The sequence below is a fragment of the Microtus oregoni genome, unplaced genomic scaffold (assembly GCF_018167655.1).
Source record: "Microtus oregoni isolate MIOR12 unplaced genomic scaffold, Mior012 000013F_ref0000133, whole genome shotgun sequence".
Lineage (NCBI taxonomy): Eukaryota > Metazoa > Chordata > Mammalia > Rodentia > Cricetidae > Microtus > Microtus oregoni.
Genome location: NW_024543072.1, coordinates 38,330,823 through 38,350,464, shown reverse-complemented (window position 1 = coordinate 38,350,464; position 19,642 = coordinate 38,330,823). Strand labels below are relative to the sequence as shown.

At 38.1% G+C, this 19,642-nt stretch overlaps 1 protein-coding gene across 4 annotated transcripts in view; it reads right to left on the bottom strand.

Annotated features, from left to right (window-relative positions):
* Rabgap1l (RAB GTPase activating protein 1 like) overlaps positions 1 to 19,642 on the bottom strand; it is a 615,176-nt gene that overhangs the window by 236,710 nt on the left and 358,824 nt on the right. For all 4 annotated transcript variants that reach the window (XM_041662748.1, XM_041662750.1, XM_041662749.1 and 1 more), the window contains one exon: positions 10,812 to 10,886. In XM_041662748.1, coding sequence (XP_041518682.1) covers positions 10,812 to 10,886 — 75 coding nt within the window. The remainder of the gene's footprint in view (positions 1 to 10,811; positions 10,887 to 19,642) is intronic.

Here is a 19,642-nt window from a genome sequence, read left to right as displayed (position 1 = left end):
TAAATAATTCAATAGATTTCTTTTCTTTAAAAAGAAAGACACTGCAGCAGAAGAATATGACTGTGAAGTCATACCAACATATACAAATTCCTAGATATGTTTTAGTTATGAGCTGGTGATTCTGAACAGATAAGCTCTGAGTGACTAATATTTTTAGTTTTAAATAATTAGAAATAATAACATACAAAGAAATGCCATTAAGGATTAAATGAAATTATGTGATAGGCAATATACATTTCTCTTCTCTTTCTCTCCTTGGAAAACAGGAACGCCCTTATACATCACAGTACTTTACATAAAACTACCCAGAAAGATAAAGGAGTATATGAGTAAATTTTTACCTTGTTGGAAACTACAAAAGTAACTTTGCTTTTTAATCCTTTATACTATTAAAATGACTTTTTGGAATATATATTCTTAAAAGCGTTTTTAAACTTTGTTTTTATTTATTCTTTGTGTCTTTGACATCATGAATCCCATTCCACCCATCTCCTGTCCCCTCTGCTCCTGCAAACTCCACCCCATAAAACAAAATAAAATTTAAGAGAAAAAAGAAAAAAAGAAAGAATGGGAAAATCTTATCGTGGAAGCTGCAGTGTGACAAAGTCACACAGTAAACACCTTTATCCATACATCTTTACATGCATGTGTTCATCACGAAGACTCATAGGTCTGGTTCGAGGCCCCACTGGGACTTGTTATAGACATTCCATTTCTGCTCTGTGTCGTGGAGATCCTGCTGCCCTGGGTCCACAGGACTAACCCTCACCCCCACCCCCATGCTCCAACAGATCAGAAATGGGGTGAATATTGGGGTGGACAAACATGTAACATTGGTTCTGGGCCTGGGTGGTTGCAGGGGTGGTCAGCCCACCAGCGATTCCATCTTCATCACCAGGGCAAGCTCTCTTGCACTGCCCTGCTAGTTCACTCCTTGCAGCACTAAGCAAAGGGCAGGGACAGTTCTCCCACTTTCACACGCTCAGGGTCAGTTCTCCACACCTACACCTTCACAGTCAGCTCTGCAGTGTTGCCCAGGCAAGGTGTAGGAGGCACTCTCCCAAGTGTTGCAGCTGATGAGGGGCTGGAACAACTCTCCTGCTCTCTCTTAGGACCTCAAGGCCAGCTTTTCTACTTGCCTTAGGTATTGATGGGGGGGGGCATCTCTCCCCCACCTTGCAGCCACAAGACAGAGGCATAATGGGGACAACTCTCCCATGTTCACACCTTAAGGGCTGGTTCACCACACTTCACCAACAGGGTTGATTCTTGTGATGCCTAGGTGAGGTGCATACCTTTAGATTTCCTGGATGTTTTACTTTGTTTAATTTAAAAAATTAATATCTAAAAATTATATTAATTATAATAATGGATAAAATGTGATGTTTTGATACATATATAAATTTTATGTTGTTTTTGTTTTGAAATTTTAGTTTCACTATGGCTGATCTGGCTTTGGTTCCAGATCCAGCTGGCTTAAAATTTACTACACAGACCAGGATGGTCTTGAACTCATAGAGATATATCTACTTGCTTCTGCTCCCTGAGTGCTGAGATTAAAGATATGTGCCACTATAGCCAGCTACATTGTATAATTTCTAAATCAGGTTAAATATATGACCTCTGTAAATATTTATCATTTCTATTTTAAAATTTTTATTTTATTTTATTTTTTTGTATATGGGTGTTTTGAGATATCTTCAATTTTTTACATCAATGTTTTAGAGTTTTCATTATAGAGCTCTTTCACTCCTTTGGTTAACTTTATTCCTAGGTATTTTATTTTATTGTATTATATAATAGTATCCTAGCTAGAATTTCTGTTCCTGTGATAAAAACATATGACCAAAAGCAACTTGGGGGAGACTCACCACTAGGGTGAGCTCTCCAGCATTCCCTGACTAGTTCACCCATCACAGCAATGAGCAAGAGGTGGGTCAGTTCTCAGGTTTTCACACCCTCAGGGTCTGCTCTCCCACACTTATACCTTCAGGACCAGCTACTGTGTTGCCCAGCTGAGGTGTAGGGATCACAGACCAGGGTGCTGCAGCTGGTACTAGGGGGTGGAGGAAGGGACAGCTCTCCTGCTCTTATAACCTCAGGGTCAGCTCTTCCACCTCCCTCAGTTGATGGAGATGGTGTGTGTGTGTGTGTGTGTGTGTGTGTGTGTGTGTGTGTGTGTGCCTGTCTGTCTGTGTGTGTGTCTGTGTGTGTGTGTGTGTGTGTGTGTATCTGTGTGTCTGTGTGTGATATTTCTCTCCTGCCTCTGCTGCATTGCCCTTGGACACCAACATGGTCTCAGGTGGCTGACCAGACCCTGGGCATCCGCACAGCCCTCAGTGGTAACAGGAGGCAAGGACATCAATTATAAAAGTGTTTCTTATTTTAGCCATTCTGACAGGTGTAAGATGATATCTCAAAGTTGTTTTGATTTGCATTTCCCTGATTGCTAAGGGGGTTGAGCATGACCTTAAGTGTCTTTTGGCCATTTGAACTTCCTCTGCTGAGAATTCTCTGTTCAGTTCAGTGCCCCATTTTTTAATTGGGTTAATTAGCATTTTAAAGTCTAGTTTCCTGAGTTCTCTATATATTTTGGAGATCAGACCTTTGTCTGTTGCGGGGTTGGTGAAGATCTTCTCCCAGTCAGTAGGTTGCCTATTTGTCTTGGTGACAGTGTCCTTTGCTTTACAGAAGCTTCTCAGTTTTAGTAGGTCCCATTTATTCAATGTTGCCCTTAAAGTCTGTGCTGTTGGGGTTACACATAGGAAGCGATCTCCTGTGCCCATCTCCTATAGGGTACTTCCCACTTTCTCTTCTATCAGGTTCACTGTGTTCTGACTGATAGTGAGGTCTTTAATCCATTTGGACTTGAGTTTTGTGCATGGTGATAGATATGGGTCTATTTTCATTCTTCTACAGGTTGACATCCAGTTATGCCAGCACCGTTTGTTAAAAATGCTTTCTTTCTTCCATTGTATACTTTTGGCTCCTTTATCAAAAATGAGGTGTTCATAGGTTTGTGGGATAAAATTCGGGTCTTCTATACGATTCCATTGGTCAACTTAAAAAACTCCAATGATAGCCTTTGCTAGAGAGGCTGTGGAGGAAGGGGAACACTCATCCATTGCTGGTGGGAATGCAATCTTGTGCAACCACTTTGGAAATCGGTGTTTCGGTTTCTCAGGAAATTCGGGATCAACTTACCCCTGGACCCAGCAATACCACTCCTGGGAATATACCCAAGAGATGCCCTATCACATGACAAGAGCATTTGTTCAACTATGTTCATAGCAGTATTATTTGTAATAGCCAGAACCTGGAAACAACCTAGATGCCCTTCAATGGAAGAATGGATGAAGAAAGTGTGGAATATCTACACATTAGAGTACTATGCTGCGGTAAAAAACAATGACTTCTCAAATTTTGCATGCAAATGGGTGGAAATAGAAAACACTATCCTGAGTGAGGTATCCCAGACCCAAAAAGATGAACATGGGATGTACTCACTCATAATTGGTTTCTAGCCATAAACAAGGGTCACAGAGTCTACAATTGGTGATCCCAACGAAGCTAAGTAAGAAGGTGAACCAAAGGAAAAGCATATAGTTGCCCTCTTGGCTATGGGAAGTAGACAAAATTGCTGGGGAGAAAATTGAGATCTTGGGGGTGGGGTGGGATGGGGGTAAGGGGAGATGGGGAGAGAGGGGGGAGAGGGGGAGAATGGGGGGAGCTTGGGGAAGGGGGAGGATTGGGATGAAGGAAGGTTGGATGGGGGAGCACGGAAGCACGGTTCTTAGTTAAGGGAGCCACCTTAGGGTTGGCAAGAGACTTGAACCTAGAGTGGCTCCCAGATACCCAAGCCGAGGTCCCCAGTTAGTTCCTTGGGCAGCTGAGGATGGGGAACCTGAAATGACCCTATCCTAGAGCAATACTGACGAATATCTTGCATATCATCATAGAACCTTCATCTGGTGATGGATGGAGACAGAGACAGAGACCCACACTGGAGCACTGGACTGAGCTCCCAAGGTCCCGATGAGGAGCAGAAGGAGGGAGAACATGAGCAAAGAAGTCGGGACCACGAGGGGAGCACCCACCCACTGAGACAGTGGAGCTGATCTATTGGGAGCTCACCAAGACCAGCTGGACTGTGACTGAAAAAGCATGGGATAAAACTGGACTCTCTGAGCATGGCGAACAATGAGGGCTGATGAGAACCCAAGGACAATGGCACGGGGTTTTGAACCTACGGAATGTGCTGGCTTTGTGGGAGCCTAGCCAGTTTGGATGTTCACCTTCCTAGAAATGCACGGAGGGGGGAGGACCTAGGACTTACCACAGGGCAGGGAAATCTGACTGCTCTTTGGGCTGGAGAGGGAGGGGGAGAGGAGTGGGGGGAGGGGGAGAAGGGTGGGAGGAGGGGGAGGGAAATGGGAGGCTGGGAGGAGGAGGAAATTTGTTTTTTTTTTCTTTTCTCAATAAAAAAAAAGTTAAAAAAAAAAGAAAACCTAACTAACATAGAAAAAAAAAGTGTTTCTTATTCCACCTCACTAGGTTTTGCGTCCTTTAGAATTATCTACCTTCTTCTCCGATGGTGGTGAATATTCTATTGATTTCCTGACTTCTTTTTAAATAAAGATAGATGCTGAGTATTTGGAAAGTCATAAGCTCATTAGCCTTAGTTTCTGTTTATGTGTTGAAATGCAAATAGAATGTCAACTACTAGCTATTTGTTTAGTTTTCCCTTTAAATCAAATAGATGCAAAACACAGTTAAATCAAATGTTTGCTCATTAGCTTCCTATGTGTTACCAATTAAATGAGCAGGATAAGTGGACAAAAGAAAATTGTCAGAGCATACAATTGTTAGTTTTAGAACCACGAGGTGATGGCTTACTGGGAAGGATCTTAACCTGCGTCCATCTTGGAGAGGAGGGCTATAGCGACTGCCTCACTTCCCTTCTTCCCAGCATTCAGTTCTGTTTACTCCACCTACTTAATTTTCTGTCCTACCAAAGGGCCAAGGCAGTTTCTTTATTAACCAATGAAAGTAACACATAGACAGATGACCGTCCTCCATCACTAGTGAGGTTCAGAGAATTGACTGATTACCAATAACTTTAAGTCCATTAAAGAAAGTGAATTTCATATCAAGACTGCTCTTTTGTGACATGTACAAAGTAAGTCATACTCTTTACACTCATAACAAGGTCCTTGGTGCTCAATATGCCAACAAGAGTAATATTATTTACATACTATAAATGAAGAAACTGAACCCCAGTTTAGGAATACTGCTCAAGGTTACATTAACCTAAAATACATTAAACAATGATTCAAATTCATAGCTGTTATTTTAAATATGTTTTGAAGGGGTTCTGTTTTGAAAGGGCAGACAAGCATAACTTCAGAAATTTAAGATGACAATTTATGAAGCCTGGATTTCAACCACATCAAAATCTCTGCCACCAAGTTCCTAGTTTAATGCCAATAAATGTCCCTTGAGCCAAGGTCTATTATCCACAGGGGAAAAAAGCTCAGAAAAAATGTTATAAATAGCTTTGGATATATATATATATATATATATATATATATATATATACATATATGTAATAGATATTACATATTACAAATAAAAAATCTGGACATTGATATCTTGATTCTGTGGAATTTTAATTTCCAAGACAAGTAGTAAGTAGCTCTGTTTCTTCTTTTTTATACTACTTTATTATTGTTGTTTTATGTGTTTGAGTATTATGTACATGTATGTATGCCACATGCATGGGTGGGTACCAACAGAGGCCAGAAGACCTCAGGTCCCCTGGAGCTGGAGTTAATGGCTGTAAGCTTTCTGACTTGGGTGCTAGGAACTAAGTTCAAGGCCTCTAGAACACAGTAGGAACTCTTAACCCCTGAGCCATCTCTCCATCCTGATCTGCTTGCCACTAGGGAAGTCACATCTTAATCCTGTCTTCAAGGGAAATTCCATTAAAGGATTAATGACTGTTTAAATATTTCATTTTAAAATAAAATTCACAAAACACAAAAGATAAATGTATGCTCTAATAAATAACTGGTCATAAAGAAAAAATAAATGACTATAAGGTCCCATGCAGCTACCAGCTAGTAGAAGGAAGAAAATACTGCCAGCGGTAGTGGCATACACCTTTAATGCCAGCACTCAGGAGGCAGGGACAGGCGGATCTCTGTGAGTTCAAAGACTCTACAAGAGTTAGTTCCAGGACAGGCTCAAAGGCTACAGAGAAACCCTATCTTGAAAAAAGAGAACAAAATAAAAAATAAAAACAATTCTTAAAAAATAAAAAAGAGTGCCTTGGACCTTCCCCAAAGCAATGAGCTTTGCCATCTCAGAACAGTGGATAGGGGTGAGGTGGGAATGTATGTGGAGGGAATGGGAGGAGGAGAGGGAGTGGGAACTTAGATTGGTGTGTATAATGAAAAAATATAGTTTGTTTTAATTTTTAATTAAATAAAACATGAACATAAAAAGGAAAGAAAATACTGTTTTACTATGGAAGATTCCTGTGTAAGCCTTTTCAGTCATGAACTCCTCCCAATACAGTTTTTCCCTAAAAAAATTCACTATTCTGACTTCAACAGAAACCATTATATTGTTGTACTATATAGTTCTTTCCATTTAAAATATAATTGCCCATTATTGAACGTTATATAAAATTGAATCATACCAAATATAATCATTCACTTTTCTTTCCATAGCAAACTTATACTTAGAAAATTCATTCATAATAAACTATATAGAGTAAATATTCTTTTTATTTCTATAACATTCTACTACACAAAATACCACCATATATCCATTTTAATGTTTCATTATAATTTAATGTTGGGATTGCAATAGTGGATATTTTTGCTGCTGTTTTAAAACACTGGTTTATTTTATTCTATGTGTATGAGTGCTTTCCCTAAATGTATACCACATGTGTGCCATATGCCTGTGGAGAACAGAAGAACGTATTGAACCTTTGAAGCTGGAGTTACAAACAGTGTGAGCAATCATGTGGGTGCTGAGAACTGACCAAAAGATTATAAACACTAATGCTAGAGAAATTCTCACCAGGAATTGTGCTGTATATGTGTAAAGTATTTGACCAAAATATTAAAATGCATGTGTGAGATCACTGTACACCTCCACCAGAAAAAAATTAAAGGACTTGTGCCTACTTAAAGATTTTTTTAACACAATACTTTTAAATATTATGGATTATTTGATAACCCTTCTTGCAGCTGGAGTTTCTCTACATGCCAAATAATTTAAAATATAGTAATTTAACCTTAAAAATGAGCATGAATTTCTAAAGATCAAAAACAATTTAAATTAGTTTAAAAAGTACTTGGCAATAAATATGGTAGAAAAATATACTATGTTAAAACTGCACAAGATTTTTATAGAAAATTAAATATATAATCATTCACTGTATCTCTAGTTGAACAGATATTAATATAAACATAGTGATATTAAAGACAATCAACATTTAATTTCTAAAGTAACTGAAAATCGTTGTTGTTCTAAGCTACCTATGCTAAATTACCCTTTAACTACAGATAACATATTTCTTACAATTCACTAAATGGATATAACAGCATCTGTTTGATAATACTTGCACTGCTTAAACTATTCAATGCCATGGAACTATTACCAAAGTCCCTGAAAATTTTTTATACACAGAAGAATCTAATTTTGACACGATTTGAACATGAAACTCTTGAAAAATTCAGACTTTTCTTTGTGAATATTCTTTTATTTTTGGTTTTTCTTTCCTCTGATGTAATGATCATGGGGGAGAAAAGGACAGCACTCCACAAAGAAGCAGGCTACAGTCATGATTAACATGCAGCTGCCACGGACGACTTCAGCAAAAAGTAGGAGCAGCTTATATAACTGATAAAATTATTAATCAGCAAGACCCTAATAACAAATACATCTCTCTGGAGCTGAGGTGATGTGCTCCATGAATTCTTTAGGGTAGGTAGCCTATGGTGTTCTACTGCCTTAGACACCAGAGAAAAATGACACGGGAAAAAGCCTTTCTGTTATTCAACTAGCTGACAGTTTAACAGGTTAACAAAATATGTTGGTTTATCTATAAAAAAAATTACAAATTACAAATTAGAATACATTTTCATTAGTATAATGCTGAGTATCACTTAATCTTTTCTTAGGGATCCTGAAGGCATTTTTGTCTTTCAAGATATTTTTAAAATTCATGGCAACAACTACTTCATTCAATTAAGTTAGAGTATGAGAAACATTAATGATATCTGTCTTGGGAACTATTTTAGTGACCAAGTTCACAAAGACTGACTAGTTATATGGCCTTCATTACTGTAAATAGGTAAAACGTAAAAGTTCGGAATATTCAACTTTTCTAGTTATTTGACTCATCTGGCTCTCCTTAGGTGGTAAGAACTGTTATTTGGGTAGATTTTCAAATAGTTACAAATCTGGAAATTAGCTAAGCTTCCCAAAAAACCTCATGACAGATTTGTTAGTGTTATATTCTCACTCAACTTTAATCAATATATTATCATGTGTTTATAGAAAGGGCTATGTTGGGTAGGGATTTCTTTTAAATCCAGCAGTCTATCTTGGAGGGAGGCTCTTTAAGATCCAGGAAGTAAATGAAACTTAGAAGTCTTACAAGACTCAGGAATGAAATAAACTTAGAAGTCACAAGTCTCTTCTTCCAGGTTATTAAACAGTGATAACTGCTAGGAAAGAAGACTCTCCAGCTAAAAATTGCATAGGTATCTTCATGGATTCAGCTTTTGTGAGTTGTCATTTAGGCAGAAGCAGACTTTTTGGTGATGCGACTGCATCGTATCCCAATAAACTTATCTGCTCTTCTAGTTGGGTTCTGGTCTGCCACTGCTGCCTATCTAAGATAAGTAGATACTTGTTCACATCTTCTCCCCAAATGTGACACACAGTGGAGAGAGATAAAAAATGGTCACTATATGAATATTCAAAGATTATTTTGTACAAAACAAAGCCATACCACTTTTGACTTGAATCTCACTTTTTTATCTCAATGAATACAAAGGTTCCTTTAGAAGAAAGTTGGCTCTGAGCCATGAACAACATATACCACTGCTCACACTGTCCAGTCTCCTGAGGCACCTAACTATTTTATATACTATTTGCATTCAGTGCTGGAAGAAGGGCCCCAAAGAACTGTGATTATAAAGTGTTTGGTATCACAGGGCAACCCAAGAAGACAGGATGTAAAGATATCAAAAAGAAAAGGAAAGCAAGAACACAGATAGGATCATAAATAAAGGATGATACACCCAGAGGGGGATTAACCTAAAGGGAAGTAAAGACAATCATGACAACAGAACCATGAGCAGCACTTAACTAGAATGAGGTAATCCACATTAAGACAGCAACTCTACTATAAATGCTCATTTTCAGAGTGCAAACCTTAAAGTAATGCTTCAGTTTACACTTTTGGGGCCTCTTTGCTGCACCTGGCACTATGTATTGTTCCTTCTTACTTAGTAAGTCAGTAATTTCACTGTCTTGTGTTTTCAGATTTCACTCTCATTTCCTAGTCTTGTTTACACCACTGAGGTGATCTGATCTACTCTCATCATGTCAGCTTTGATGTCTCCCAGGTTATCAGTCTCTAGTTTCAGTGAGTTGTTGGACAGCTCTAACAGTGTCTCAGAAAAATCTAAATTCAAAGAATTGAAAAGAAAATTAATCATTAACCCCAAACTTCTTTCATTTAATCCCACCTTTGACTTTTCTTTACTATTCAACAATCTGCTATTTTTTTCCTTCTAAATCCCTCTCACTTTCTTCTTTTTCACAGTGTGAAGATTGATGTTTTTTAGCTAGGCTCTCTACAGATGTTTGTTCTCTTCAGCTCTGCCCTCTAAACAAAACAGAAAAAAACAAGAATATGAATGTCTACACTTGCTCAGTGACTGCTCATTTGTGTTAGAAGAAAGTCACTTTAATAAAATGACTCTGTAGTATTTATCATGTGGCTTCTGCCTATCTTACCATTTGCCCCACACTACATGTAGTAAAGGGTAGTTTTTCTCTAACTTTAGTAACATTTCATATACTTATGCTTGTTCCTTTGCTTACAATTTATCAACTTTAGTTATCATTTCTTGCCATAATAGCCACCTGCTTCAGAAAATTTTCTAACAGTTCTGGCAGAAGTGAGCTGGGCAAATCTCCTATCTATTATCTCTCCTAGTGCTTCACTTTGATAAACACACTAAATTCTCAGTAAGCATGTATTGCTTCTCTCGTCATAAAAATCAATAAAGTCACAGAAAGAAGAATAAAAATAAGTTAGTATGTATATTATTTGTGTCCCATCCTGGATAAAAATTACAAATGATTCATCTCTATCTCATTTTGAAGCCCAGAACCGTCAATTGATGCTAAATGAAAGTGACTGACTAGAAGGAGGAGTATATTAAAATAAATCACAGAAAATCTATATTTTCTTGTTATAGTATTGTAGTTCATAGTGATCTAAGTTCTGATATTTAAGCTTAAGCTGATTTCTTTATTCAAGATAGTTGAGCTAAAATTAACTCCAAATAAGCAACTTATTTGCTTTTAGTCAGCAAAACTAATTGAAAAACTATCCTGTCCTGTATATCAGATCTTTTAATTATTACCCAAGGTATAATTTAAAGAGATATGCCATGTATAATCTTCCTCAACTAGGAAATCAGAAGGAATATCAAAATCATGTAGAAGATGAACTTAGTAACAATATGTTATTTAGCACCTGGAAAATTACTTACATGCAACAGCAATACAGCAGCAAGAAAAGACTGTCCTTGACAATACCCAATGTCTTCATCAAACACAGAGTAGGCCTAGAGAAAGACAATAAAAAAGTCATAGTAGGATTCATAACTTTAGTGTTGACTCACATTAGGTGCCTGCTTGTCTTATCTTGACCTTTCTGTCACATTTTCACTATTTTTTCAGTTTAAGGCCATATGCCAATAAAACAGTCAGGTTTCTCTAAGACACCATTTCTAATGTAGTCCTACATGTTCCATTATTACAGGTTCACCATCAAGATATGAAAATAAACAGATATTCGGATCACCAAAATTATTAATGTTAGGCCAAAGTACACAAGCCTATTGAAAGACTGGTCAAATGATGGGGAGGTACAAGGCTCTAAGGCTGATATGAGAGTCCTATTGCACTACAACAGAAATGTCTAAAAGTTTCTCAAAACCATAGTATAGATCCACCATTCTGAAAACGAACAAAAATTAACCACTAATGCCTTCAAACAAGTTGTACAACTTGTGGCCAATGCAAACAACCACTATCAATATGACCCAACACAAAACTGTAAACAACTCAGAATTATTGTGTGTGGGTAAGGTTATAGAATGCAAGCTCACAGATAATGTTGCCTTGCATTGTTGCGGAATATTTGATCACACTGTAAACTCTGAAATTGTGTTGTTTACTGGAGGAACCTATTTCTAGCTATGGTGTGACTCAGCCCTAGCACCTATCTTTAATCCAAGAGTTTTCTGCTTGACACAGAATTAAATAAAATTAACAACGTGGGGCTCGAACCCACGACCCTGAGATTAAGAGTCTCATGCTCTACCGACTGATGGAGGAAGGTCATTGGCCAATAAAGAAACTGCTTGGCCCTGTGGGTGGAGTAAACAGAACAAAATGCTGGGAGGAAGAGGAAGTGAGGTCAGAGACTCGACCGCTTTCCTCACCAGAGCAGACGCCTGAGAGAGACGCCATGCTCCTGGCTCCTGGGCAGACGCACGCTAAGAAGCTCCGACCCAGGATGGACATAGGTTAGAATCTTCCCAGTAAGCGCACCTAGGGGCACAACACAGATGATTAGAAATGGGCTAAATTAATATGTGAGAATTAGCATGGAAGAGAATGGGCCAAGCGGTGTTTAAATGAATACAGTTTGTGTGTTGTTATTTCGGGCATAAGCTAGCAGGCGGCTGAGGTGTTGGGGACACAGCCCCGCCGCCGCCCTTATTACTTCAAACCATAGGCAGAGAGGCAGAGCAAGCAATCAGTTGACAGAAAAAAAAAGCCACTGAGAGTAAGAGAAAGTCAGGAGGATAAGGATAAGGGAGGGGGGAGAGGAGAGGGAGGGCAAACACAGGAAGTAAAAACTCTCTTTCTTGGACAGCAGAGGAAGCAGCTGGGTGCTTTCTCCACCTCTCTGAACTAGCAGATTTTTACCCCAGAACTTGCTCCCAACTCTTTATTGATAAAATCGAATGACTGAGATTTAGATAAAAAAAAACATTGCAAACTCAAAAGACTGTATATATCTGCTCTAAGTTCTTAGTGGACTTCAAACTACTGTCTATTTTCTAAATGCTGAAGGGTAAAAATGGATCTTCTTATGTATATTGCTGAGCAAAACAGCATCATTTAACTTTGACTGCATGTTTTGCAGAATGTCTAAAGGTACATCATGCTAAGAACATACATACGCTCACTACTGCAAATACTCTGGCTATTCTATACAATTCCCATCACTTTATGCCAGCTGGAAAACAATGAAAGAAGTCCACTCAAAGAAAACAGTACTCCTTGAGAAGTAATGAATACGCCATTCAGCTTGATTCTTGCCTCTCTGTCTTCAAAGGAAAGGAAATAAAGTTGTTCGATTAATATTTGCTAACTAGTACTTCAAACAATGTACACCTGGTTTTAGGAGGCTGAGTCGGAAAGTTGAGATGGCTAACATTTTAGATTAGAGGGACAGTCATGGTACTTGTCAAAGTTTAAATGATATTCCTAATCAAGAGAAGTACAAAAACAGGTTCTACGGGTCATGGTACACATACTGGTTTCTGAAATAGAAGAGATACCTTTTGATTTCCTTTTCATTTTTAAGGGTCATGGAACACATACTGGTTTCTGAAATAGAAGAGACATCTTTTGATTTCCTTTTCATTCTTACTTTATGTCTGTGCTCTCTTCAGCTTCACATGCCTGTAATCACAGCACTCACAGGCAAAAACAAGAGGATCATCTTTAACTAGAGACCAGTCTGGAATATAGGGATCTTCCACCCCAAAATAAGAGAGTACCTTGTCTTCAATTTCTTCCTTGACTTTAACTCTGCTATGAACCCCAAGCTGCTTGCCCATTCATTTCCTCTGAACTTCCATATATTTGTCAGCATTACAGTTTCCTTTCACTGATTACTTCCATGGACTGTCTTTATCTCTAGCGCTGCCTTACCTAGTAGTGTTTGATAGGTAAGTATTTGAGTAATGCATTTGGTTCTAATTACTTACAGTTAAGGTAAAAGAAGATTATGTTATAAAATATGATCTTATTAGCATATATTTTAAATAATAAAGGAATATCGATTGGTTAAATGAAGGCATAAACTGGGCAGAAAAGTTACTATGGTCTAGATCAGAAAGGGACTTGATATACCCACAGATTTTCCTCCAGTCATTTTATATATTAGAAAGTTCTTATAGAGACATAGGAAGATTTATATATATAGAAAAACTAAAAGAACAGTGAAGATTCATAAACTTCCCACCTAGAGACAACAGTTAACATATTATCATACCTTTATCTACTGATCTGTTTCTTTATTTAACAAATCTTATTATCTTAAGCTATTTCAAAGTACCTTACAGACATCTACCTAGACTTCAGTAATGGTAACAGGTCTTTCCACTAAGTAAGATTTCCTGTTAATGAGATGCAAAAATGTAAAGAAAAATCTGTTTCATTATTTTGACAAATACATAACTGTGTGGTCTGAGATACAGAAGTTACCCATGTTTTCCCTGACAATTCTGACCCAGTGGCAGCTGCCAAATGCGTTTTATTTTTGTTACTATCATTATCATTATTATTATTATTATTATTATTTGCCATTTTAACTTACTAGCAATTTAACTTGCTAGGGGAATTTTGTATATATACTTCCTATTCTGTTACTAAACTGTACTAAACTGTATCTAAAATTCCCACTATTACTTTTTGGCTGCTATAGTTTCCAGTTTGTTCTCTGGTTCTTTAAGACTTTAAGATCATAGCAGCATTTTGATATTCTGGGCAATCCAGTGCGGAATCTTTAAAGCATGACTCTGACAAAGGTCATAAAGAATAATAATGTTTTATTGTATAAATAATATCATCTCTACCATCAAAAGATTCCTAATTATCAAAAAATAGATAGAGGAGCCATCCAATTCCTGACATTGCTTGCATAATGAAAAACCTGACTCTAGATAGCCAAGGGATCTAAGGGAAAACAAACAATACTAGTCTAATAAAGAAAAAAGAATTTGAAATAAAATGACTCCTAATGACATTCTGTTATGCTTAACTGTCATCAGAGAGGTTCCCTCCAGCAGCAGTGGGAGCACAACAGAACCCACAGGCAGGCATTATTATACAGAGAGTGAGAATCCTTAGAATACTCAGCTCTAAGTGGATGTTCTATCCAATCCCTCCCCTTAGGGCTCAGGGAATCCTAGCTCAGAAAATCCTGCTGGAGATGTGGTAGAAAGAGTATAAGAGCCAGAAGAGTTAGAGGACACCAAGAAAACAAAGACCAATAAATCATTATGATAGAAGCACACTGAACACACAGAGACTGAAGCAGCATGCAAAGGGCCTGGAATACTATTCCCACATTCCCCAAAAATGGACTATATAGATATTTTCCTTTGTTAAAAAAAAAGAGGAGGAAGTGGTGTGGGAAAATTCTATATTCTATCAATTATGTTTTAAATAAACACTGATTGGCCAGTAGCCAGGCAGGAAGTATAGGCCAGACAACCAGACAGGAAGCAGAAGTGAGTCAAGAAGAAAGGGAGTATTCTGGGAAGAAGGAAGCTTCCTCCATAGTCCTGTCCGGACACCGAAAAAGCAGGATGTAACCTGTCCTGCTAAAAAAGGTACTGAGCCATGTGGCTAACATAGATAATGATAATGGGCTAATGATGGGCAATATAAGTTATAAGAGTTAATAAGAAGTCTGAGCTAATGGGCCTATCAGTTTATACCTTATGTAGGCCTGTGTGATTTCTTTGGGATTTACCGGCTGTGGGAACTGGGCAGACAGAAACCCCAACTAGCAGCCCTCATGTTACAAATGGCGCCAATGTGTGGACAACTGCATCCACATAAAGCCTCAGACAGCTTGGAAAGTAATTCTAGAACAAAATAACAGCATTACACATGGTTTCTTGGTAGCAGAAATTTCTTGGCTTTGCTCTGCTTGCTAGAGATAAGCAAGCGCTCTCATTTAAGTTAGGCTTTCTGACTTGGCTTTAGCTGCAACACCTTGCAGCTTTTTTAAGAGGTCCTGCCAAGAAACACTTAAATAGTGTTGATAAAAAGCTGACCGCATGCTTTTCAGTTTTCAGCTATAGCAGAAAAAAGCTGTGCCTTTTTAATATGCCGGCTTTCTTGGCCATCCTGCCAGGGCAAACTCTGACTCTATCAGGCAGGTAGTCCAACTATGGAGCATTTGAATGTGGTTTGTGAGCACACTGCTGCAGCTTGCTTACTGGCAGGGACCTTGAAACGCTGCAGAGTTGTGGCAATAAACGTGGCTATAGCCGGTACCTCCGCCATGAGGCTGAAAGCTAAGAAATGGGCTGGATCCAGCCGACAAAGCCACGGCTTTAATCCTACTCATATTGCTTAGCAAATTAAAGACTCATGTAGTCAAAAAGAGAGAGAGAGATACAGTAAAGAGAGATTCAACGACGAAGAAAATGGTTTACAGTGTAATAATATATGCAAGTTTGGAAGAGTAAAGAAAGAGGTTAAAGTACTTAAAAAAGAGAGTAGTTGGGTTTGGTGGCACATGCCTTTAATCTTAATGCGTAGGAAACAGAGGTAGACAGATCTCTGTGAGTTCAAGGAGTGGTAGCACACACCTTTTATCGCAGTTCTTGGGGGGCAGAGGCAGGTGGATCTCTGTGAGTTCAAGGACAGCCTGGTTTACAAAGTTATTCCAGGACAAAGACAAACAGAAACCCCGTCTTAAAAAGCCAAAAAGTAAAAATAAAAGAAATAGAAGTTAAAATAAAGCCACATAAAGATGAAAAGTGCATAGAGAACCTTGATACTGTATGTTATTATGCTCTCTTTGAATTGTTTGAATGCTGAGGAAAGAGCAACAGCTGCTAAACGATATTTGCTTATAAATGCTGCTAAATTAATTCAAGATAGTTATTTTGAAAATACCTTGACTTCAAAATTGAAGTCAAAAGGTATATTACTTTGGAGAAGAGATTTTGCTTTTGTTTCCACAGAAAATGAGAGGCTGTGGATTCATTCTGAGTTATGAAAAATCAGATTTGACCAAGGAAGACCACCTGACAAAAATCCAGTAGGAACAGATGGCCCAGATGTCAGAGTTCTACATCCAAAACAGGTTCAAGACTGCTGCCTTAGATGATCAAGACTCACAGGATACTCCAGTCAGGACTTGGTCATAATTCAAAATTTTCTTTAGGTCCCTATAAGATTATCAGTGCCCCCAACCAGCATGTAGTAGCCTGGAAAACTATGCCCATATTTCCCCAAAATGGACTATGGATGTTTTTTAAAAAAAAAAAAAAGGAGAGAGAGGGGGGAAATGGTACAGGACAATTCTGTATTCTGTCAATTATGTTTTAAATAAACGGTGATTGGCTAGTAGCCAGGCAGGAAGTATAGGCAGGATAACCAAACAGGAAGTAGAGGCAGGTCAAGGAGAACAGGAGAATTCTGGGAAGGAGGAAGCCCTTTCCTCCCCAGTCCTGCCCAGATAAGGAAGAAGGAAGATGGGACCTACCCCACTGAAAAAGGTACTGAAGCCATGTGGCTAATATAGATAAAAATAATGGGTTAGAATAAGTTATAAGAGTTATTATAACTGAAGCCTGAGCTAATGGGCCAATCAGTTTATAACTTATAGAGACCTCTGTGTGATTTTATTTGGGACCTAATGACTGTGGGAACTGGGCAGGATAGAAACCCCAACAAGCAGGCCCTCATGTTACACATGTATGTCTCTTTTAGGGTCCTCATTGTTGTCTAGTTTTCTGGGATTGTGATTTCTAGGCTTTTTTTTTTTTTTGCTTTATGTTTAAAAAAACACTTATGAGTAAGTACATGTGATAATTGTCTTTCTGGGTCTGGGTTACCTCACTCAATATGATGTTTTCTAGCTTCATCCATTTGCCTGCAAAATTCAAGTTGTCGTTATTTTTTCGGCTGTGTAGTACTCCATTGTGTAAATGTACCACATTTTCCTTATCCATTCTTTGGTCGAGGGGCATTTAGGTTGTTTCCAGGTTCTGGCTATGACAAACAATGCTGCTATGCTGCTATGAACATCGTTGAGCACATGTCCTTGTGGCACAATTAAGCATCATTTGGATATATACCCAAAAGTGGATTTTCTGGGTCTTGAGGAAGGTTTTTTTTTCTAATTTTCTGAGAAATCACCATACAGATATAAAAAAGGGGCTGTACTTCCACAAAATTAAAGTCCAGATGGATCAAAGACCTCAACATAAAGCCAGCCACACTGAATCTCATAGATGACAGAGTGGGAAGTACACTTGAATGCATTGGCACAGGGGACCACTTCTTAAATATAACCTCAGTAGAACAGACAATGGGAGAAATAATTAATAAATGTGACCTCCTAAAACTGAAAACCTTCTGTACATCAACAGACACAGTCAACAAGACAAAACGACAGCCTACAGAATGGGAAAAGATCTTCACCAACCCCACATCAGACAGAGGGCTGATCTAAAAAATATACAAAGAACTCAAGAATTCGGTCATAAAAAGAACAAATAAACCATTTTTTAAAAAATGGAATATAGACCTAAACAGAGAACTCTCAACAGAAGAATCTAAAATGGCTGAAAGACACTTAAGGAAATGTTCAACATCCTTAGTCATCAGAGAAATGCAAATCAAAACAACTCTGAGATTCCATCTTATATCTGTAAGAATGGCAAAGATAAAAAACAGTGATGACAACTTACACTGGGACACTGGGGAGATTGTGGGGTAAAGGGAAATTCATATATATATATATAGTGCCTGTCCTGGAACTAGCTCTTGTAGACCAGAGGCATAAAAGCAAAATTGGTAATAATTATAATAATGAATTATTGGTTTTATAAAATTGGTAAACACTGGAAAACTCATGCACAACATCAGCATAGGTCTATTCCCATAGTGTTACACTTGGAATTTGCTTCTAGATGAATATTCTAATTAAAAATTTTCAGTACCTAATATCCCTTGTACTGTTTCCCCCATCCAATCTTTTAGACTCATTAACAAATATATTTCCATATCCATTCAATATTTAGAACAATTAGTCCACAATTATGAATGATTTTATTGAAGTTCATTTATCACTATTTTCTTTGAAAATCACCATGTGTTTTTCCATAAAAACAATACAGTTATGACAACCTCAAAGTAGCCTCCATCGCTCTAGTACCTGGGACAACAGTTTACTAGTATAATATTCTAAGACTCTGGATTCAAATTCTACTTAGAAGTTTTCTATTAGTGTCTCTGAATGTTAAGCATCTCAGGTTTTAATTTATATAGCATGTTTGAAACAGTAGGAATAAGTAGTGAATAATGAAAGAGAAATGGACTAAAAGGAGTTTTATTTTTTAAATTGTTTTTCTTTTTTTTTAGAGATTATAACTACATCATTTGCTCTTCCTTTTCCTCCTTCAAATTCTCCCACATTTCTCCTTTATCTCTTTAAATAGATGGTCTATTTTCACTAACTGTTGTTACATGAATATATGCATATGTATATACATACATATTCCTCATTATAACCTAATCAGTCTATAGAATACTATTTGTAGCTACATGTTTTCAAGGCTGACCATCTGGTATTAGATAACTGATGTGGGAAGGTCATATTTCTATCTGTTGCTTTCATTGGCCAATTAAAGAAAACTGCTTGGCCCTGATAGGTAGAAAATTAGGTAGGCAGAGTAAACAGAACAGAATGCTGTGAGAAAGAGGAAGTGAGCTCAGAGGCCATGCTCCCCTCTCCTGGGCAGATGCAATGGCTCCGACCCAGGATGGACATAGGCTAGAATCTTCCCGGTAAGCGCACCTTGGGGTGCTACACACATTATTAGAATGGGCTAGCCCAGGTGTGAGAGTTAGCTGAGAAGAGGCTAGATATAATGGGCCAAGCAGTGTTTAAAAGAATACAGTTTGTATGTTGTTATTTCGGGTAAAGCTAGCCAGTGGCGGGAGCTGGGTGGCAGAACACAGCCCATATTACAACAGATAACCAAGTTGTAGGCTATTTCCGGGAATAGTGATTTGTCACTCTCAGCTTCCTTAGTTCTTTGTGTAGGGTTGAGAGCTCATGGTATTTCCCCTGCCCACTCTGGCATGTTTATTGCTGTTGTTCTTGTCCAGCTAATGTTTAGGCAGTTGTGTTGATGAGACTTCATGGGTGTAGCTTCTGGCATTACTAAGGAGACACAGAAGAGACTTAATTTTTAATAGTGGTTAATACAGGCCATACTTCCCAAGGGGGGGTAAAAACCCTTGAAGGGAGGCTGAAAAGTAAGCTGTG